The sequence below is a fragment of the Dasypus novemcinctus genome, chromosome 20 (assembly GCF_030445035.2).
Source record: "Dasypus novemcinctus isolate mDasNov1 chromosome 20, mDasNov1.1.hap2, whole genome shotgun sequence".
Classification (NCBI taxonomy): domain Eukaryota; kingdom Metazoa; phylum Chordata; class Mammalia; order Cingulata; family Dasypodidae; genus Dasypus; species Dasypus novemcinctus.
Window position 1 is genome coordinate 19,530,630 of NC_080692.1, and position 24,426 is coordinate 19,555,055.

Below are 24,426 nucleotides of genomic sequence, written 5' to 3' on the forward strand. Positions count from 1 at the left end.
CTTTGTTGCATCCCATAAATTTTGGTATGCTGTCTTTTTCATTTTCATTCACCTCAAGAAATGTCCTAATTTCCCTTGTGATTTCTTCTTTGCAAATTCTCCAGTTGTCCCTCTGTTAATGGATCTGTAGCTTCATTCCATTGTGGTCAGAAAAGACACACTGTATGATTCTGGTATTCTTCTAATTTACTGAGACTTCTTCTGTGACCAAACATATGGTCTATCCCAGAGAATGACCCATGTGCACTACAGAAAAATGTTTATTCTGCTGCTGTCGGGTGGTGTATTAGTCAGCCAAAGTGATGCTGATGCAAAATACCAGAAATTGGTTGGTTTTTACAAAGGGTATTTATTTGGGTAGGAGCTTACAGATACCAGGCCATAAAGCATAAGTTACTTCCCTCACCAAAGTCCATTTGGAGCAAGAAGGCTGCCGACATCTGCAAGGGTTCAGGCTTCCTGGGTTCCTAAATTCCTGGGGCTTGGTTTTCTTGGGGTTCAAGTTTTCTTTCTTCCTGGGGCTGGCTTCTTTCCTCTGTGTGCTGACTTCCCGGGTCTTCAGCATCAAACTCCAACATCAAAACTTCAACATCAGAAAATCTCAAATCTGTTCTTTGCCATGTCTTTTATCTGTGAGTCCCCACCCCCATTCAACACCCTAATGAGGTGGCCCAATTAAAGCCCTAATCATAAGTCAATCTTACCCAATAACAGACCAGATTACAAACATAATCTAATATGTATTTTTGGAATTCATAACTATATCCAACTGCTATAGGTGGAGAGTTCTATAAATGTCTGTTATAGTTGGTTAATATTATCATTCAAGTCTTCTATTTCTTATTCATCTTTGCTCTAGAGGTTCTATCCATTACTGAAAGTGGTGTATTGAAGTCTCCTACTACTAATTAAGAACCATCTATTTCTCCCTTTAAATTTATCAATATGTGATTCATATATTTTGGGTCTCTATCTTCAGGGACATATATATTTATAACTGTTATGGTCTTCTCATTGAGTGATCCCTTCATCAGTATAAATGGTGACCTTCTTTGTCAATTGTGACAGTTTTTGACTTGAAGTCTATTTTATCTGATACTAATTGTATTTGTCAGCCAAAGGGATGCTGATGCGAAATACCAGAAATCAGTTGGTTTTTCATAAAGAGTATTTATGTGGGGTAGAAGCTTACAGTTACCAGGCCATAAAGCCTAAGTTACTTCCCTCACCAAAGTCTACTGCCAAGTGTCTGAGCAAGATAGCTGCTGATGGCTGCCGATATCTGTGAGGGTTCAGGCTTCCTGAGTTCCTCTTTTCCCAGAGCTTGTTTCTCTCCAGGTTCAGATGCCCTGCTCTCTCCATAAGGCCAGCTGTAGATTATCAGGCGACCAGCTCCATCTCTCACCCTAGGGTGTGATTCTCTCCAGGCTCAGCTGCTGTGCTCCTCTGTGTGCTTACTTCCTGAGCTCCAGCTCAAAATTCCTTTCTCTGTGGTGTGGTTTCTCTGAGTCCCCACCCACCAAGGTGGTGGGGATGCAACGTCCTACTCACATGGCCTAACCAAAGCATCAGTCCTTATTCAATCAAGTAAAACTGAAACCTCTGAAACCAATATAATCTAATATGCACAGAAGGACAGACCGGTTTACAAACATAGCCCAGTATCTATACTGGGATTTCATAAACAATATCAAACACTAATACAACTACCTAGCTCTCCTTTGGTTATTGTTTGTGTGGTATATTTTTTCCATCCTTTCAAGTGATTTGTGTCTTTGAATTTAAGGTTCTTCTCTTGTAAGTAGCTTATACAGGAGTCATGGTTTTTTATCTACTCTGCCAATCTCTGACTCTTGACAGAAGAGTTTAATCCATTTAAATTTTTTTCCCCTTCCTCCTCCCCCACCCTGCTGTTTTTGCTGTCTGCGTCCATTCCTGTGTGATCTTCTGTATTTAGTTCTCTTTTTGTCTTCTAGTCTTTCTCCTCTAGGATTCACCAGGATTCTATTCTGTGGACCTCTAAAGTGGAAGTTCCCTGCAATTGCACCACCTCAGTTCCTGGTCTCTGCTGCACTTTACCTTGACTCTCCCCTTCATTTCTCTTTTGTTGCATCATCATCTTGCCACGTGACTCACTTGTGTGGGCACTGGCTCACCACGCGGACAATGGATCACCACGGAGGCACTCGGCTCACCATGCAGGCATCTGGCTCGCCACATGGGCACTCGGCTCACCGCATAGGCACTGGCTCACCACGTGGGCACTCACATGGGTATTTGGCTTGCCATGCAGGCACTTGCATGGGCACTCATCTCACCATGTGGGCGCTCACGTGATCACTCGGCTCACCGTGTGGACCCTCGGCTCACTGTGCAGGCACCCACATGGGCATTTGGCTCACTGTGCAGGCACTCAACTCACCGTGCGGGCACTTAGTTCACTGCACAGGCACCTGGCTCACCAAAGGGGCACTTGGCTCACCATGCAGGCATGATTTCTTTTTCACCAGGAGGCCCCAGGGATCGAATCTGGATCCTCCCATACGGTAGACAGAGGCCTTATCACTTGAGCCACATCTGCTTTTCCATTTACATTTAAAGTAACTACTGATAATGTAGGATTTCCTAGTGAAATGTTGCTCTTTGGTTTTTGTAAGGTTTATACCTTTCTATCCCACAATTCCTCCGTTATTGCCTTTCACATTTATTTGTTTATTTGGTAGTGTACCATTTTCAGTCCCTTCTCATTTCCTTCTTTTTTTTTTTTTCAGTTTTTTTAGTTTTATTTTATATACAAACAGCTAGCATAGTTTTAGTTAGGAAGATGTCCTGGGCAGTCCATTCAAGTAAGATTAGTCCAACTCGATGAAGCCTATATCCTTCACATACTGATGGAAACACTGGTGGCACATATTGAGACCATATTTCTGGATCAGACCATGTCGGTTTGAGCAGGCATGGCAAGAGTGGGAACCCTGGCCCAATTTTCACAGATGGTGACAGCAGAGCTGCTGGTGACCCATCTTACTCTCAGGGTGCAATGAGGGTAAAAGCTCATTTCCTTCTGAATGTATTGTTCAGACATTTCTTTCTGGTTACCATGGGGCTTACATTTAACATTCTAAATCTTTAACAATCACATTTCAGACTAACTTAATTTCAATATACACTGTATTCCAAAACCACAATCAACATGTTTATTTCAGAAAAGTAAGAAGTAAAAAAGTAGAGTTACATACCAAAAAAATAAAATACAACATGAATGAAATTTATAATTACCTATATGGTTACCTTTACCAGGGGTCTTTATTTTTTTATGATGCTTTGATCCACTGTCTCATGACCTTTCTTTACAGTCTAAAGAACATCCCCACAGTCATGTGAGAGACTCTTAAAAACTCTCTTACTTTTGACAGATATTTCCTGTTGATTCTGTTTTCCCTAGAGAACCCTGACTAATACAAGCATTAAAAAGACAATTTAGATACATATTACTGTAATGTTAAGCTAGTATAAAAGTAACAGAATTGCATATAAGCATTAAAAAATGATTTAGATACATATTATGGGAGCTTAACACACAATAGAAAAGCTGTATTAAAAGAGGAGTTCACAGCCTAATACTTATAATATACCATCTGTATAAAATATGTATGCATATATGCATAAAGATATTTAATAAGGGAGAGACATAAAATGCTAGTGTAAAATGTAGTGGAGTACAACTTCAGTGATTTATCTAACCAGTCTCCTGCCTGGTGGCATCTGGGACCTCCACTGGTTTTAATGACAGATAATGTTACAGCAAGGTTATGCTTCCTTTGTTACTTGCTGATTTTCCTCCTGAAATATAACATTTCCATTAAATCCAACTTCTTACATTTTGAGATAAAAAGAATGAAATTATGCAGAAATGGCCAGTATCTTTTGTTGATTTGTTCTTTTGGAAACTGTCATGCACTATAATTTGTATACAGTTTTAAATAAAAGACAGGGAAGTGGATTTGGCCCAGTGGTTAGGGTGTCCACCTACCACATGGGAGGGCCGCGGTTCAAATCCCAGGCCTCCTTGACCCGTGTGGAGCTGGCCCATGAGCAGTGCTGATGCGCGCCAAGGAGTGCCATGCCATGCAGGGGTGTCCCCCGTGTAGGGGAGCCCCACGTACAAGGAGTGCGCCCCATAAGGAGAGCCGCACAGCACAAAAGGAAATTCAGCCTGCCTAAGAATGGCGCCGCCCACACAGAGAGCTGACACAACAAGATGACGCAACGAAAAGAAACACAGATTCCCATGCCACTGACAACAGAAGCGGACAAAGAAGATGCAGCAAATAGACACAGAGAACAGAAAACCAGAGCGGGTGGGAGGGGAATAAATAAATAATCTTAAAAAAAAAAAAAAAGACATATATTATTTAATGAGTAAAAAGCACCCTCTTCCAGCAATCAAATGTCATTGGTATTTGAAGAGAATTCCCAAATAACTCATTGCTGCTGCTCTTTTTGGTTTGTGTGGATTGTTTTGAGTAGTAAACTAATATTTAAAGAAAAAGAAAAGGAAAGGAGAAAAAAACATGACTACTGTTTATAGACTAAAAAATAAATTTTATACTATTAAGATCCTAAGTTAAAATTCTCCAAAGCAAACATTTGCTTTAGATAATTTATCTGATATGGATAAAAAGTAGAGAAATTTTTAGTGTTCTACATATAACTGAAAATGTACAAATGCCTAGCTGTGTTGCCCAACAATTTTGTATATTTTCATAATTTTAACTGTTTAAAATTGCATTATAGGGAAGTGGGCGTGGCTCAACTGATAAGAGTGTCCGTCTACCATATGGAGGGTCCAGGTTTTGATCTCTGGGGCTTCTTGACCCGTGTGATAAGCTGGCGCACGAGCAGTTCTGCCACGCACAAGGAGTGCCATGCCACGCAGGGGCACCCCCATGCAGGGGTGCCCGGCACAAGGAGTGTGTCCTGCAAGGAGAGCTACCTGTGTGGGAAAAAAAAGCAGCCTGCCCAGGAGTGGCGCTGCACACACTGAGAGCTGACGCAGCAAGATGACACAACAAAAAAGAGACGCAGTTTTCCAGTGCTGCCGAATAACGCAAGCAGACGCAGAAGAACACACAACGAATGGACACAGAGAGCAGACAACAGGGGGGAAGGGGAGAGAAATAAATAAATCTTAAAAATAAAAATGTGCATTATATCTTGCAATCCCAAAAATATAAATAAATAAATGAATAAATGCTAACGGGGGAAAAACGAACTTATTAGCAGTTGGAAAGATTTGGAATAAAATTTACTTTCATAATTTTTTTTTCTCTTCCCTTCCCCACTGGGCCCTAGTTGTCTGCTCTCTGTGTCCGTTCGCTGTGTGTTCTTCTGTGTCCGTATGTATTCTTGTCAGCAGCACCCAGTATCTGTCTTGCTTTTTTTGTTGTTGTTGCGTCATCTTGCTGCATCAGCTCTCCGTGTGCACGGTGCCATTCCTGGTCAGGCTGCACTTTATTTTTCATGCTGGGTGGCTATCCTTACGGGATGCACTCCTTGTGCGTGGGGCTCCCCTACGCGGGGGACACCCCTGCATGGCACAGCACTCCTTGCATTACGCGTGGGCCAGCTCATCACATGGGTCGGGAGGCCCTGGGTTTGAACCTTGGACCTCCCATGTGGTAGGCGGACACCCTATCTGTTGGGCCAAAGCTGCTTCCCTCATACTACTTTTATGATCAGGAGAGAAATAAGCTAATTTTTATTGCTGAGAAAAACAAGTCTGGGACTTTAACATACAAAATTTAATATAACTATAGACTTTCAAGTAACCAAATCAGAAAAGATTAAAACCTCAACTGAGCATTTGTTAACAGAATAGTAAGACAAAAGATTTACTTCAACAGAGACAGAGATTATTTCTAATTCCTTCTTCCATACCATTCGAGAAGACAGCAGAATCTAGACAAGTTTATTGTTTTTTTCATTATTCTTAGCTAACCTAACTCAGAAATAAAGTACAATACCAACAAAAGATAGCTACTTCAAAACTCTTCTTTAAAATATAGGAGAATTTTTTTAACAATGCAAATAAGTCAAGCTTGCAAATTTAACAAATTTTCTAAGTCTTTTAAACAAAAATTCTACTTAAAATTTTAATTGCTGGGGGTGGAATATGATTTGTTCACATACTGGGAGTCATAAAATGTGTTAGTAAATGTAATATAGCTATCACCAAGATATCAACTATAACTTACAAGAGTGTAGAAAAATAATAAATGAATGTTTCACATACCTAATAAGGTAGCACTTAGCTCTTGAACTGCAAAGTTCCATAATGATAATGCCAAGTGTTCCCATTTATTTTCTAAAACCAACAAATCATATCACATTGCTTTTCCTCCACATTAAAATTTGAAGAATTAAGGAACCAAAAGAAAATTGCAACATATTAAACCTTCATAAATGTCAACAGAAAAAACTGTTGGTATTTAATAAATATTTACATCTTCAATATCAAACATTTTTCAGTAATTTCCCTCCTGTGCTGAAAACATTTATTTGCCTTCTGATAGTTGTTTTTTCGGTAAGACTGACTTTTCTGGACATGTACTACAGTAAATCTTTACGCTATACTTTATGCTTAAATTACATAGTCTGAAGTCATTTTGCTAATGGATGTTAGAGAGTGTGGCAAAATACACCTTCACAAGAAGTAAAAAAGATAGTATATGCTAAAAGAAAAGGAAGGAAGCAAAAGAAAAAGCTAGGAAAAGAAACAGAAGAATGGGGAACAAGCAGCTAAGGCAACTAAGACAACAACAGGGGACAGGGAGTCAGAAAAATCTGGAAAAGACTAAGCAACAGAAGTCAGAAATATGAAAATAAACAGGAAAAATAAAGACAAATGAACAGAGAAGGAAATACATAAAGAAAAGAAAAAGAATGGCTCCTTTCATTCATATAAATGAATTTAGCCAACAGAGATAAACACACATACATAACTGACCTGGTTTTCCTCCTGTACAACTCTATACTGTTCCTTCCATATGGTGATTTTGGAAGCTTCATCTTTTCTCAGGGCTCGTTCTTTCTTCAGCTCTGGGCTCCAGAAGGTCTTGATACTATTCATTGAAGAGCTCAATTTGCTCTCCTTTACTTCCACATCCTTCCGCAAAAGATCATTTTCTCTTAATACTTCCTTCAGTTGTGTTTGCAGATCCATGATTGTGTTATCTCTTGCCTGACGAAGAGAGTGAGGTACAGTGGATGCCATACTCACAGGAGGGAGGTGATGTTCTCCAAATGCTATGGTGTCACTAGCAACTCCACTGCTAGCTATATTAGGGCTACTGCCCATAGCAGTCATCCTAACACCATAAGGCAGGCGTCCCCCAGAACGGCCAAGTGTCATAGTGCTTTTAGGTGTTTCTGAACCCACATTTTCATGGTCACTTAGGTACATAGGGCCAGATGTGGCATAGGCAGCATTTAAGGATTGGATATTTTCCATTGAAAGAGTTTTCCCACTGCCACCTCCAACACTGCTTCCAGAACTCCCTCCAGTACTATTGGTTCGACGATGACCCAAGCGAGGAGAACGTGGGAGCCTAGGTGATCGCCCAGGACTCTGGTTGCTTGGTTCCACCTTCCCAACTGAGCGAGCACTTCCATACATCGTTGCAAGGTGAACTGAGTTGCCAAGAAAGGTGTAAAGCAGAAAAGAAAAAAAAAAATGTAACTCCGTGAGGCTTCTCTATGGCTACAAGTCTTCTTAAGGCTAATCAGAACAGGTTCCCAGCTGTCCAATCTTGAAAAAATTTCTTACACCTTATCTGTAATGAAAAATTCATACATTAAATTCTCCAATAACAAATATTTGCCTTCTTGGAAACTTTGATTACTCCTACCTGAGGAAGAGCTCCCCTTCTATCATCATCTGATTATAGAGGAAGGAGGGGCAAGACGACAGCAGAGTAAGGGGCTCCAAGAGTCAGCTAGTCCTACAGAGCAGTTAGTAATCACCCAGAGCTACCTAAAGCACCTATTTTGGGGGACCCAGGAGACCAGAAGAGTATCCTGCAACATCCCTGAAGAGACTGCCTGTCTGCAGTGAAGATTCATGGGGAGATCACTCCATGCCATGGAGGATGGTACCCATCCTTCACTGGTGGCGCAAGCCACCTCAGAAGCTATTCCGTAGTTGGAGTTGGAAGCTCCATTTCCAAAAACAGAAAGAAGAGACGGTCAAGCACTGACTTCAGCTACTAATTAGTAAATTTGGCTGGCTAAAAGTATATTCCTAAAAACAGGCAGAGTTTGAACCTGTCCAAGTCAAAAAGTGGCCAATAGCCGCCATTTTAACTCCATCCCTAGGTTAAGCGAAAGCAGGGCTGATTGACAATCACAGTGAAGGTAATGACTGGCTTCTTTCCACCCATATCAACTGCAACCCTACACTAGGACCCAGCCACAACTCTGTCAGGGAAGAAGATGGCAAGACCTGCACCAGCATCTCCAGGCAACTGCAGGTGCTTTTTGCTGGCACTGACTGGATAGTTGGACACCTGGGACTCCATTCCCATCCCCCAACAGGATAGGAGGGAAGCTGTGTTTCCTCAACTTCTCTGGGCAACTACAAGTGCTTTTGGCCCACACAGAGAGGTGTGTGGAGCATGTTCAATTCCACCTCCCCCCCACAGGATAGAAGAGGGCTGGTGTTTCTTCAGCCTCTCTGGACAACTGCAGGTGCTTTCAGTCCGCACAGACTGGATACTTGGACTCCTATAGCTCCATCCCTACCCTGCAATAAAACACAAGGGAGGCTGTATTTCCCAGCCTCTGGGCAAGTTGCTTTCAGCATGCACAGACTTGTTTGTTGGGTGGTTCCATCATCACCCCTTAAAGGGCAGAAGAGACAGTACTTCCTCAGCCTCTCAGGGCAACTGCAGGCACTTTCAGCCACACGGATTGGATTGTTGGACACTCCAGGGGGTCCATCGCCACCCATGGCAGGGGGCAGAGGGAGGCAGGAACTATGTTATTCTAACTGGTTAACTGCAGTCAGTTTTAATACGCAAGGCTGAGTGTGCTGTCCACACCTGCAACTCCATCCCTGCCCAGGCAGGGAAGGAAAGGGCATGAGGGTTCATCAGTCTCTCCAGGTAACTATAGATGATATTGGCCTGCACAACTTGGATTACTACACATAGCAGTGACTCTGTCCCTACCCCATCAGAGAAATGTGGGAGAAGCTTCATCAATTCCTAGGTCAACACAGGCAGCTTCAGCCTCCACAGCTTACAGTACTGTCTACATCCTCGGCTACTGCTACACAGGCAACAAGGGATAAAAGGCAAGAAAGCCCTAAATTATAGAGAGAAACTGAGCAAAGAATAAATACTTCTCATAAGTCAGATGCCAAGATACCAACAAAAAGTTACGATCCATAACAATAAAGAAGAAGATATGGCACAGTCAAAGGAACAAGATAAGCCTGCTGATGACATAAAGGAGGTGAGACAAATAATGATAGATGTTAAAACAAACCTCCTTAATAAATTCAGTGAGATGGCTAAGGAGATTAAGGACATTAAGAAGACAGTTTGTAAACACAAAGTAGAATTTGAAAGCACACATAAAAAAATAGCAGAACTTCTGGAAATAAAAGGTACAATAAATGAAATAAAAAATACACTGAAGGTATGTAACAGCAGATTTGAGGAGGCAGAAGAAAGGTCAGTAAACTTGAAGACACGGCCTCCAAATGCATACAAAAGAACAGGTAAAGAAAAGAATGGAAAAAATTGAACAGGTTCTCAGGAAGCTAAATGATGGCTAGAAACTTGCAAATATACATGTCATGGTGTCCCAGAAGGAGAAGAGAACAGAAAAGGTACAGAAGGAATATTTGAAGACATATGGTAGAAAATTTCCCAACTTTATTGAAGGATATAAATATCCACGTCCAAGAAGGACAACATACTCCCAACCAAATAAATCCAAACAGACCTACTCCAAGACACATACTAATCAAAATAAATACCAAAGACAGAGAATTTTGAGAGCTGCAAGAGAAAAGTGATGCATCCCATAAAAGGAACACCCAGTAAATTAAGTGCTGATTTCTCATCAGAGACCATGGAGGCAAGAAGGCAGTGCTAAGATATATTTAAGATACTGCAAGAGAAAAAGTGCCAGCCAAGAATCTTACATCCAGCAAGACTGTTTTTAAAAAATGACGGTGACTTCATAATATTCACAGATAAATAGAAACCATAAGAGTTTATAACCAAAAGACCAGCTTTGCAGGAAATACTAAAGGTAGTGCTAAAGCCTGAAAAGAAAAGAGAGGAGGAAGAGACTTGGAAGAAAGTCTCGAAATCAAGAGTATATCAGTAAAAGTAACTTAAGGTAAAAAGAGTGGTGAAAATAAAATCTGACAGATAAAACCCAAAGTCAGGGAAGCGGCTGTGGCTCAATCAATTGGGCTCCCATCTACCATATGGGAGGCCCTGGGTTCGTACCCCAGGGCCTCCTTGTGAAGGCAAGCTGACCCGCGCCACGGAGAGCTGATGGCCCGCGGCTGCAGAGAGCTGATGCAGCAAGATGATGCAGCAAAGGGAGACAAGCACACACAGAAGAATGTACAGCAAATGGACACAGAGAGCAGACAGCAAGCAAGCCACAAAGGGGGGGGGGGTGTGGTAAATAAATAAATAACCAAAGTCAAAATGGGTGAACTAAGAACTGCCTTTACAATAATTACATTGATTGTTGATGAATTAAACTCCCCAGTCAAAAGATACAGACTGGAGGAATGGATAAGAAAATCTGAGCCATCTATATACTATCTACAAGAAACTCACCTCACATCCAAGAATACCAAAAGACTGAAAGTGAAAGACTGGAAAAAGATATACTATGTACACAGTAACAAAAAAAAAAGGGGGTTGGAGTAGCTATGCTTGTATCAGGTGAAAGAGATTTACAAGCAATGCTGTTATTAGAGACAAGGAAAGACATGATATATTAATAAAAGGGGCAATTCACCAGGAAAAAAATAACAATCATAAATGTGTATGCACCTAACAAGGATGACCCAAATTACATGAGGCAAACACTGGGAAAACTGAAGGGAAGAAAGAGATTATCTCTACAATAATGCTTGGAGACGTCAACACACTACTCTCAGCCTTCCACAAAGCATCTGGGCAGAGGATCAATAAAGAAACAAAGAGCTTGAATAATACGATAAACAGACTAATCTTAACAAGCATACATAGAACATTACATACACCCTGTAGCAATTTGATATTATTTATGAATTCCAAAAAAGATACTTGATTATGTTTGTAAACTGGTCTGTTCCTCCAGGCACGATAGGCTTTGAGTCTACCAGATTCAGCTGACATGTCACTGATTAAATTATGCTAAGATTAGGGCTTTGATTTGAACACGTAATTAGAGTGAACAGGGTTGAGTTCCCACACCATTGGTGGGTTGATAAAACAGACTCTAACACAGAAGTAGATACAAAGGAAAACAAAGAAAAAGACAGCACAGAGGACAGAACTTTGTTTTCATATTGGAGCCGCAAGATGAGAGATAAGTCTGATAGTTTATAGCTGACCTTGTGAAGAGAACAGAGCAGCTGAGCCCAGAAAGAAACAAGCCCCAGAAAGAGAGATGAGCCCTATGCAAGCCTACAGCTGAGATTGCTAGAAACTGGACCCACAGAGATTTAAGAGGAAGAGGAAGGCTGAATCCTCACAGACATTGCCCGCCATCTTGCTTCAACACGTGGCAACAAAGTCAGGTAAGCAAGCAACCTTGAGTTGGACCCTCTAGGGCCTTGTAACTGTAAGTTTTTAGCCCAAATAAAAACCTTTATAAAAGCCAACAGATTTCAGGTACTTTGCATCAGCACCCCTTTAGCTGACTAAAACAGCCCCAAACAGCAGGATATACATTCTTCTCAAGCACTCATGGATATTTCTCCAGGACAGATGATATGTTGGGTCACAAAGGAGATTTCAATAAAGTAAAAAAAGACTGAAATTATAGAAAGCACTTTCTCTGATCGTAATGAAATAATGTCAGGAATCAATAAGAGGATGAAAAAGGGAAAATTTACAAATACATATAGATTAAACAATACACCTTAAATAATCAGTGGATCAAAGAAGAAATTGTGAGAAAAATCAATAAGTATCTCGAGATGAATGAAAACAAGAAGACAACATATCAGAATCTATGGGATGCAGTGAAGGCAGTGCTAAGAGGAAAATGTACAGCTCTCAATGCTTACATTTAAAAAGAAGAAAGAGGGAAGCAGATTTGGCTCAACAGATAGAGCATCCGCCTACCATACAGGAGGTCCAGGGTTCAAACCCAGGGTCTCCTGACCCATGTGGTGAGCTGGCCCACACACAGTGCTGATGCGCACAAGAGTGCCGTGCCACGCAGGGGTGTCCCCCACATAGGGGAGCCCCATGCACAAGGAGTGCGCCCTGAAAGAAGAGGCATCCTGCACGAAAGAAAAAAAAAGCACAGTCTACCCAGGAATGGCACCACACACATGGAGAGCTGATGCAGCAAGATGATGCAACAAAAAAAGTGATACAGATTCCCGCTGACATGAATGCAAGCAGACGCAGAAGAACACACAGCAAATGGACACAGAGAGCAGACAATGGGGCAGCGGGGGGGAGAGAAATAATAAAATTTTAAAAATAAATAAAAAAAAAAAAAAAGAAGAAAGAGCTATACTCAATAACCTAACTATGCAGCTGGAGGAACTAGAAAATGAACCATGAACTATTCCCAAAGGAATCAGAAGGAATGAAATAACAAAGATCAGAGGAGAAATAAATGAAATTGAAAACCAAAAAACAGTGAAAATTAAACCAAAAATTGGTTCTTCAAGAAGATTTAAAAAATTGACAAACCTTTAGCTAGACTGAAAGAAAAGAGAAGAAATAAATAAAATCAAAAATTAAAGTGGACACTACTACTGACCCCACTGAAATAAAAGAAATCATAAGAGGATACTATGAACAATTATATGTCAACAAATTACACAATGCAGACGAAACTGAAAAATTCATAGATGTACAAACAACTACACTGACCCTCAAAGAAACAGAAGACCACAACAAACAAATCACAAGTAAAGAGACAAAAGCAATCAAACAATTCCCCAAAATGAAAAACCCAGGACCAGATGGTTTCACTGGTGCATTCTATCAAGCACTGACAAAGACTTAATCTTGGAGAGCAGATGTAGCTCAAGTGGCTGAACACCTGCTTCCCATGTACAGGGTCCCAGGTTTGAGCCCCTGTACCACCTAAAACAAGCAAACAAAGAAATGAAAAAGTTCTCATTGGGGAGCAGATACAGCTCAGTGATTGAGCACCTGCTTCCCACATTATGAGGTCCTGGGTTCAAACCCCAGTACCTCATTAAAAAAAGAATCATACTTAAAGTCTTACAAAGTACTGAACAAGTAACACTACAAAACATCCTATGAAGGCAATATCACTATAATACCAAAGCCAGGTAAAGATATTAGAAAAAAAGAAAATTAAAGACCCACTTCCAAATGAATACAGATGCAAAATTCCTCAACTAACTACTTGCTAACTAAATCCAAAAATTCATTAAAAGATTTTTTTATCATGATTAAGTGGGTTTTATACCAGGCATGCAAGGGTGATTCAACAAAAGATAATCAATTACCATAATACACATTAATAAATCAAAGAAGAAAAATCACATGATCCTATCAATTGAGGCAGAAGAGGCATTTGACAAAATACAACATTCTTTCTTCATAAAAATACTACAAAAGATAGGAATTGAAGGAAACTTTCTCAACATGATAAAGGTCACAGATGAAAAACCCATAGGTAACACTGTATGCAATGGTGAAAGACTGAAATCTTTGCCGTTGAGATCAGGAAGAAGGCAAGGATGCCCACTGTAACCACTGTTGTTCAATATAGTGCTAGAAGTTCTAGCTAGTGCAATCAGGCAAGAAAAAGAAATAAAAGGCATCCAAGTCTGAAAGGAAGAAGTAAAGCTTCCGCTATTTACAGATGATACGATCCTATACCTAGAAAGTCCCGAAAAATCAACAACAAAAGCTGCTAGAGCTAATAAACAATTTCAGCAGAGTGTCAGGACACAAGATTAATATGCATAAATCAGCAGTCTCTATACATTGGTAATGCACAATCTGAGGATGAAGTCAAGATAAAAATTCCATTTCCAATAGCAACTAAAAGAATCAAATATTTTGGAATAACCCTAACCAAGGACGTAAAGCATGTTTATTCAGAAAACTACAATGCATTACTAAAAGAAATTTTAAAATACCTAAATAAATGGGAGAACATTCCATGCTCATGGACTGGAAGAATAAATATCATTAAGATGTCAATTTTACATAAATTGATATAGAGATTCAATACAATCCCGATAATAATTCCACCAGCATTTTTTAAAGAAATGGAAAAACAATTATCAAATTTATTTGGAAAGGTAAGGAATCCCAAACAGCCAGAAACATCTAAAAAAAGAACAAAGTTGGAGGACTCTTTATTCCAGACTTGAAATTATATTACCTAGCTAAAATTGTAAAAATAGCATGGTACTGGAATAAAGATAGACACACAGACCAATGGAAATGAATTGATGGTTCAGAAACCATCAAGTGATTTTTGACAAGGCTCTCAAACCCGTGCTGGACCGAACACTCAATTCGACAAACGGCTCTGGGAGAACTGGATATCCATATCCAAAAGAAAGAAAGAGGACCCCTATCTCACACCTTATGCAAAAATTAATTCAAAATGGATCAAAGACCTAAATATAAAAGCAAGAACCATACAGCTCCTAAAAGAAAATGTAGGGAAACAGCCTCAAGACCTAGTGGTACGTGGCAGATTTTTAAACCTTACACCGAAAGGACAAGCAACGAAAGAAAAAATGGATAAATGGACCTCCTCAAACTTAAACATTTTTGTGATTCAAAAGAGTTCATCAAGAAGGTGAAAAGGCAGCACAGTCAATGGAATTTTGAAAACCACATATCCAAATGAGGGTTTGATTTCAATTCCTTATAAAGAGACCATACAAATAACAATAAAAGAGCAAGCAACCCAATTTAAAAATCGGCAAAAGACTTAGACATTTCTCCAAAGAAGAAATACAAATGGCCGAAAAGCACATGAAAAAAAATGATCATGTCATCATAACTTTAAAATGCTGCACAACTGGTTCAATTGATTGCATTCAGAATAGCTGCAGTAGGATATATCTGCAATCAGTATTCTGGGTAGTAACAGGTAGCACTCTGAGAAGTCAGCCTTTGTCCCAAAAACTGAACGCCAGCAAGTGACTCCAGCACAGGACACAGGAAGTTCAGAGGCTATCTGTGGTGCTTTGAAGCGTTATGTACCCCATAAAAACATATTCTTAAATTTATTCCATTCCAGTGGTTGTGAACCCATTGTCAGTAGTGCCTTTTGATGAGATTACTACAGTGAAGGTGTGGCCCAGACCAAATAGGATTGGTCTTAATCCTATTACTGGAGTCCATTATAAGCAAAGTGAAATTCAGACAGAAAGAGGAAAAGACAGAGGAGGCAAGAATTCACATCAATGGAATCTGCAACCTGAAAGAAGAGGGCAAGACCAGGAGACACCACCATGTGCCCTGCCATGTGCCAAGCCAAGGGCCAAAAAATGTCAGTACCCAGCCTCAGAATACCAAAGTCTTTGGGAAGAAAGCATTTACCTTGATGATGCCTTATTTGTACTTTTTCCCAGCCTCAAAATGTGAGCAAATCAATTTCCATTGTTTAACCTATTAAAAAAAAAAAAAAAAACTTTTAAAATGTCACATTCAAGAAGAAAATTCCTAACTGTGCTTTTGTGCAGAACTCTATTTTCATGTATTCAAGGAACCATAACGAACAAAGATCCAATAACAAAAATTTACATCAAGTTTTCAGCATCAGCAGGTACACTCTAATGTTCAAGTTGCTACCATATCTAAAAGGCATTTGCATGTTAAGTCTTTGTTTCTAAAGAAAATTCACTAGCTTTGTCTAAAGCCCTTATATCAGCTTTTTTTTTTTTTTTTAAGATATCTGGACCAGAAATTCAACCACAGACCTTGTATGTGGGAGGTGCTCCACCACTGAGCCACATACACTCCCAGAACTGGTTTTATTGTTTGTTTGTTATTTATTTTTTTTTTGTTTTCAGGAGGCATCATGACTGAACCCGGGACCTCCCATGTGAGAAGCAGGCACTCAACAGCTTGAGCCACACTGGCTCCCTCATATCAGCTTTTGAATTTCATGAGCTGCAAGGAAGATAGTGTTTTTAAAAAAATAATTTCTTTTAAAAATATGCTAGACAGGAGGAAGCCAAAATGGTGGCAGAGTAAGGCACTCCAAGAGTCAGCTCATCCTACAGGGCAATTAGTAATCACCCAGAGCTATCTAAATCACCTGTTTGGGGGCCCCAGGAGACCAGAAGTGTATCCTGCAACAGCCTTGAAAGTATGGAAGGAGACTGCCATTCTGCAGAGTAGATTCATGAGTACAGCCCTCCATGCTGTGGAGGCCGGTGCCCACAATGCAAGCCACCTCAGGACCTATTCTGTGACTGGAATTGGACACTCCATTTCCCAAAAACAGGGGAAGAAGACACACTGAGGCACCAACTTCAGTTTGATTAGTCAATTTGGCAGGTGAAAGTATAACCCAAAGAACAGCTAAACTTTGAACCTGTCCAAGTCAGAAAGAAGCCAGAAGCCGCCATTTTAACTGCTCCCAGCACTAGGGGAAATGAGGCAGACTGAAAATCACAGTGCTGATAGGGACCAGCTTCTTTCCACCCAGAGCAGATTCCAGCTCTAGCCTAAACCCCACCCCATCTCCAGCAGAGAGGAAACTGGGGGAACCTACACCACCTCTCTGGGAAATGGCAAGCCATGCCACAGAGGCCAGTGCCCATCCTACTCTGGCGGGACAAGCTGCCTCAGGAGCTATTCTGTGGCTGGAGTTAGAAGCTCCACTTCCCATAAACGAGGGAGGAAGAGATGGCTGTCCACTGACTTCAACTTCTGATTAGTGGACTCAGCGGGCTAAAGGATAATCCTAGGAACGGTTAGGGTTGAACCAGTTCAAGTTGGAAAGAGGCTGATAGCCGCAATTTTTACTCCACCCAGGCATAGGGATAGCCGAGCTAACTGTGAATCACAGCAAAGTTAGAGACTGCTTTCTTTCCACCAAGACTGGACTGCAGCCCTAGCCTAGGCTCCAGTCCCACCTCCAGTAGGAAGGAAGCTGGTGGGACCCACACCAGGCTCTCCAGACAAATGCAGGTGCTTCCGACCAGCACAGACTAAGTAGTCCAACACCTGGGGTTGCATCTCTGCACCCCAATAAGGAAGGAGAGGAGCTGGGATTCCTCAGCCTCTCCAGGCAACTGCAGGCATTTTCAGACGACATAAACTGGTTTGTTGAGCGCTTTCAAGTCCATCTCCACCTCTGACTCCCCATAGGATAGGAAGGGGCTGTTGTTCCCTCAGCCCCTCCAGGTAACTGCAGGCACTTTTCACCTGCACAAACTTGACCACTGGGCACCTGTGGCTGCATCTCCACCCCTAACAGGACAAGAGACAAGCTGTGTTTGCCCAGTCTCTTTGGGTAACTACAGGTGCTTCTGGCCCACACAGCCTGGACTGGTGGGTACTTGTGGATCCATACTTAACCCCCAATAAGAAGGAGGGGGCTGGGATTTCCACGGCCTTTCCAGGCAACGGCATACACAGAACACTAAACCCCCAAATAACAGAATATACATTCCTTTCATGTGCTCATGGACCTTTATCCAGAATGGACCATATGTTGAGTCACAAAGCAGATCAATAAGTTCAACAAGATCTAAATTATACAAAGCACTTTCTCTGATCATAATGGAATAAAGGTGGAAATCAACAAGTGGCAGAAAAAAGGAAAAATTCACAAATATAAGGAGATTAAACCACACATCTTAAATAATCGGTGGGTCAAAGAAGAAATTTCAAGAGAAATCAATAAATATCTTGATACAAATGACAAGGAGAACACAACATATCAGAATCTATGGGATGCAGTAAAGGCAGTGCTGAAAGGGAAAATATAGTCCTCAATGCTTACAGTAAAAAAGAAGAAAGAGCTAAAAACAATGACCTAACTACACAGCTGGAGGACTAGAAAAAGAATAGCAAACTAGTCCCAAAGCAAGTAGAAAGAATGAAAAAAGATCAGAACAGAAATAAATGAAAATGAGAACAAAAAAAAAAAGAAAATTAACAAAACCAAAATTTGGTTCTTCGAGAAGATTAACAAAATCAACAAACCCTTAGCTAGAATGACTAAGAAAAAAAGAGAGAAGATGCAAATAAATGAAATAAAAAATGAAAACAGGAACATTCCTATTGACCCCACAGAAATAAGAGAGACTATAACAGGATACTATGAAGAACTTTACGCCAAAAAGCTAGACAATGTAGATGAAATGGAAAAATTCCTGGGAATGTACCTACACTGACCATAGAAGAGATAGAAGACTTCAACAAACAAATCACAAAAGATTGAAAAAGTCATCAAACAGCTCTCCAAAATGAAAAGCACAGGACCAGATGGTTTCACAGGTGACTTCTACCAAGCATTCAAAGAAGATTTAATACCAATCTTACTAAAGGTCTTCCAAAATATTCAACAAGAAGGAATGCTACCAAACACATTCTATGAAGCCAATATCACCCTAATACCAAAGCCAGATAAAGATATTATGAAAAAAGTAAACTACAGACCCATTTTTCTAATGAATACAGATGCAAAAATCCTCAGTAAAATACTTGCTATTCAAATCCAACAACACATTAAAAGAATTATTCATCCTGATCAAGTGGGTTTTTTAAGATTTATTTAATTATTTATTTTCTCTCCCCTACCCCGATGTCTGCTCTCTGTGTCCATTCGCTTGCAGTCTTCTCTGTCTGCTTGTCTTCTCTTTAGGCAGCACTGAGAACTGATCCTGGGACTTTCTGGAGTGGGAGAGAGATGCTCGATCTCTTTCACCACCTCAGCTACCTGGTCTGCTGCATCTCTTGTTGTCTCTCCTGCATATCTCTTTTTGTTGCATCATCTTACTGCACCGGCTTTCCACATGGGCCAGCCTGCCAAGCAGCCCAGCACTCCTGAGCGGGCTAGCACTCCACACAGGCCAGTTCACTGCACAGGCAAGCAATCCACATGGGTCAGCTCTCCATGCAGGCCAGCCTGCCTTCACCATGAGGCCCCAAGAATCAAACCCTGGACCTCCCATATGGTAGACGGAAAACCAATGGCCATATGGTAGACAGAAGACCAATAGCTTGAGTCACATCTGCTTCTGTCAAGTGGGTTTTATACCAGGCGTGCAATGGTGGTTCAGCATAAGAAAATCAATCAGTACAATACACCACATTAATAAATCAAAGAAAAATCACATGATCATATCAATTGACTGAAAAGGGCATTTGACAAAATACAGCACCCTTCCTTGATAAAAATACTACAAAAGACAAGAATTGAAGGAAACTTTTTCAACATAATAAAGGCCATATATGAAAAACCCACAACTAACATTATACTCAATGGAGGAAGACTGAAAGTTTTCCCACTGAGATCAGGAACAAGACAAGGATACCCAACGTCACCACTGATGTACAATATAGTGCTAGAGGTTCTAGCTAGAGCAATCAGGCAAGAAAAAGGAAAAAAAAAGGCATCCAAATCAGAAAAGAAGAAGCAAAACTTTCACTATTCGCAGATGATATGATCCGATATCTAGAAGGTCCCAAAAAATCTATAACAAAGCTGCTAGAGGTAGTAAACAATTTCAGTAGAGTGTCAGGATACAAGATCAATATGCAAAAATTAGTGGTGTTTCTATATAATTGTAATGTGCAATCTGAGGAGGAAGTCTGGGAAAAAATTCCATTCACAATAGCAACTCCAAGAATCAAATATTTAGGAAAAACTTAACCAACGATGTAAAGCACTTGTGCTCAGAAAACTACAATGCATTGCTAAAAGTAATCAAAAAAGACCTAAATAATAAATGGAAGAACATTCCATGCTCATGGATTGGAAGAATGAATATCATTAAGATGACAATTCTACCCAAATTGATATCAGATTCAATGCAATCCCAATAAAAATTCCAACAGCCTTTTTTTAAACAAATGGAAAGCACAATTATCAAATTCATCTGAAAAGTTAAGAGGTCCTGAGTAGTCGGAAACATCTTAAAAAGGAAAAGTGAAGTTGGTGGCCCTCATTCCCAGTCTTTAAATCATATTACCAAGCCACAGTGATAAAAAACAGCATGGTATTGGCATAAAGATAAACACATAAACCAATGGAAATGAACTGATGGTTCAGAAACAGACCCTCACCTCTATAGCGAAGTGATTTTTGACAAGCCTGTCAAACCCACCCAGCTAGGGCAGAAGAGTCTATTCAATAAGGGTGCTGCAAAAACTGGATATCCATATCTAAAAGAAAGAAAGAAGACCCCTATCTCACACCTTATACAAAACTTAATTCAAAATGAATCAAAGACCTAAATATAAAACCAAGTACCATAAAACTCCTTGAAGAAAATGTAGGGAAACATTTTCAAGACCTGGTGTAGGTGGTGGATTCTTAAACCTTATACTGAAAGCACGAGCAACCAAGAAAACATGGATAAATGGGACCTCCTCAAACTTGAAACACTTCCGTAATTCAAAGGACTTCAACAAGAAGGTGAAAAGGCAGTCCACTCAATGGGAGAAAATATTTGGAAACACAAATCCAATAAGGGTTTGATTTCCATTCTATATAAAAAGATTGTACAACTCAACAATAAAAGAGCAAGCAATTCAATTTAAAAATGGGCAAAAGATTTAAATAGACATTTCTCCAAAGAGGAAATACAAATGGCCAAAAAGTACATGAAAAAAATGTTCCATATCACTAGCTATTAGGGAAAGGCAAATCAAAATAACAGTGAGATATCATCTAACACCACACAGAACAGCCATTATTTTTTTAAAAAGACAACAATAAGTGCTGGAGAGGATGTGGAGAAACAGGAACACTCCTTCACTGTTGGTGAGCTTGTTATATGATGCAGCCTCTGTGGAAGTCAGTTTCACAGTTCCTCAGGAAGCTAAATATAGAACTGCCATATAATCCAGCAGTTCCTCTACTGGGAATATATCCAAAAGAACTAAATGAACAGACAGCTGCACACCAATGTTCACAGAAGTGTTATCACAATTACCAAAAGATGGAAACAACCCAAGTGTCATCAACTAATGAATGGATAAACAAAATTTGGTATATACATACAATGCAATATTATGCTGCAGCAAGAAAAAATAAAATTGGGATACATATGATAACATGGATGAATCTTGAAGACATTATGCTAAGCAAAATAAGCCACACACAAAAGGACAAATATTGCATGGTCTCAGTAATATGAACTAAATTTGAAGAATAAATGCATGGAGTTAAAATCTATAGGTTATTAGGAGATAAAGGAGGTTTGAAAAGAAATACTGATGCTTAATATATGTAGAAGTTATTTTAAAAAATAAAATAAGGGAAACGGACTTTGGCCCAGTGGTTAGGGCGTCCGTCTACCATATGGGAGGTCCGCGGTTCAAACCCCGGGCCTCCTTGACCCGTGTGGAGCTGGCCATGCGCAGCGCTGATGCACGCAAGGAGTACCGTGCCACGCAAGGGTGTCCCCCGCGTGGGGGAGCCCCACACGCAAGGAGTGCGCCCGTGAGGAAAGCCGCCCAGCGTGAAAAGAAAGTGCAGCCTGCCCAGGAATGGCGCCGCCCACACTTCCCGTGCCGCTGACGACAACAGAAGCGGACAAAGAAACAAGACGCAGCAAATAGACACCAAGAACAGACAACCAGGGGAGGGAGGGAAATTAAAATAAATAAATAAATCTTTAAAAAAATAAATAAATAAAAATAAAATAAAAAATAAAAAATAAAATAAGCTTTTTTTAAAATGTATTAGTTTTAATTAACTTGACTGCAAAAGTGTGAAAATGGATAGAGTTGATGGTAAAACATTAGAGTTAGTAGCAGCAGGTTTATAAGTGGGATTATGGCTTAAAAGGGGAAGTAAATGTTAACTGAAAGAAAGGTAGAAAATAATAATCTAGGGAATGAGTAATACAGTGAACCCAGAAGTGGGTAAGAACTGTGCTTGATGGTACAGATGCAAGAGTGTCCTTCTGTGAGCTAGAGCAGATGTACATCACTATTGCGTAGTGGTAGGAATGTGGAGAGCATGGGAAAAATATAATTGTTGTGACCTAAACGCTGTGATTAACAGCAATACTATAATATTCTTGCATCAATGCCAAAGATGTGCTGTGTTTATAATAGGGGTGTTTGGAAAAAGTGTGCCAATGTACGCTATGGACCTTGGTTGGTGGGTAAATAGGGTGATGATATTATCTTATAATCTGTAACAAATATTCCACCACAGTGTGGTGTGTTGGTGAAGGGGCATTGTAAGGGAATTCTACAATGTATATAATTGTTTTGTAAGTTCACAACCTCTATAATAATAAAATATTTTTTCAAAATAGGGTGGGTTGAGAGAAAAATACACTAAATGTAAAATAGGGACTATAGTTAGTGATAACATTTTAACAATGCCCTTGCATAGTCTGTAACAAGTGTTTCACAACAATGCAAGGTGTTGGTGAAGGGGTGATGTGAGACCCCTATGTGACGTTATGCATGTTTATTTTTGTTAAGTCCACAATCTTTATTATATACTTATTGCTTATGCATGTTCATGTATGAATGATAAACTTCAACTTAAAAAATTAAAATACATACATATGCTAGACACACTCAGCTGAGGGTTAACTTGTGCAGAATTGGCAAAATGGATGTGTATTAATCTTCAGAAATGAACGGAAAAGTTGAAAGAACATAGTATTTTTAAGTAGCAGTACTATTATGTGGGTATGACTGGTTTAAAGGGAAAGTCTAACGTCACGTATATTACAAAAAAATATAACGTCACGTATATTACAAAAAAAATGTAACATGAAATGTATAGCAGAGTAAAATCACATGTGAAATATGAATATGGGTAAAATTGCATATATAAGATTTTTCTTTGAAATAGAACTAATATATATGTTAATACTAAAAGATGTTAATATCAGACCAATAAAAACCATTAATCTTAGTGAAAGAAATGAGACACAAAGTACTACATATTGTATGATACCATCTATATAAAATGTAAATATAAATCAATTTATAAAGATGAAATGAGATTAGTGGTTATGTAAGGCTGCAGAAGGATATATGGATTAAGAGGTGACTGCTAAAGAATCTGGTGTTCTCCTTTTTGGAGTAATGAAATTGTTCTAAAATTTTTTGTGGTGATGAATGCAGAACACTAGGATTATTCCAAAAATCATTTTGATTGTACACTTTGGATGGACTGTATGGTATATAAATATATCTCAGTAATAAAAAGAGAAAATGAAAAGATCCAAGTTGTGAAAAATAATATCACAAAAGTATGTCCCTAAGACTTGAACACAAAATTAAAGAATATACAAGTTCCATCCTACATAGTTCTTAAGGTGAAACTAGTCTCAGGGTAGATAATCAATCAGGGTGTGAGTCATGCCAGTTTAGTTGAAATGACATGAGACCCAGATACGGGCACTAGAGATTCAAGGGTTACCCACATGATTATACTAAAAGCCACTGATTATTCACCTTGGATAGATCATATGGTATGTGAATATATCTCAATAAAACTGCTTAAAAATAAAATAAATGTGCAAGAATGGCCAGAAATAGCAGCTATGTACGGCAGGGAAAACAGAGAGAGATTGAGAGGTGAAGAATTTTCTTGTCTGTTTTTTATTATTATTATTGAAATAAGAGAAATGCTTTAATAATGAAGTGATGAATGCAAAACTATGTGATTCTACTAAATACCACTGATTTGCATACTTCGGATGAATTGTATGCTTTATTAATATATATCAATAAAATTGGTTTGATTTTAAGAACATGCTAAGGGAAGCGGACATGCTTGGCTCAATGGACAGAGCATCTGCCAACCACATGGGAGGTCCAGGGTTCAAACCCAGGGCCTCCTTGACCTGTGTGGAGCTGGCCCATGCACAATGCTGATGCACGCAAGGAGTGCCGTGCCACACAGGGGTGTCCCCCGTGTAGGGGAGCCCCATGCACAAGGAGTGCACCCCATAAGGAGAGCCACCCAGCACGAAAGAAAGTTCAGCCTGCCAGGAGTGGCGCCGCA

The 24,426-nt window shown here is 39.8% G+C and overlaps 1 protein-coding gene across 24 annotated transcripts in view; it reads right to left on the reverse strand.

The window, feature by feature from the left end:
• ERC1 (ELKS/RAB6-interacting/CAST family member 1) overlaps nt 1-24,426 on the reverse strand; it is a 661,999-nt gene that overhangs the window by 596,961 nt on the left and 40,612 nt on the right. For 14 of the 24 annotated variants that reach the window (XR_011646639.1, XR_011646635.1, XR_011646638.1 and 11 more), the window contains 2 exons: nt 15,804-15,872; nt 7,010-7,835 (listed from right to left, as the gene is read on the reverse strand). Coding sequence is in view for 17 of the 24 variants with exons in the window: in XM_058282528.2 (XP_058138511.1) it covers nt 7,010-7,678 (669 nt within the window). In the remaining 7 variants the exon portion in view is untranslated. The remainder of the gene's footprint in view (nt 1-7,009; nt 7,836-15,803; nt 15,873-24,426) is intronic. The other 10 variants (XR_011646640.1, XR_011646637.1, XM_058282535.2 and 7 more) reach the window with 1 other exon arrangement.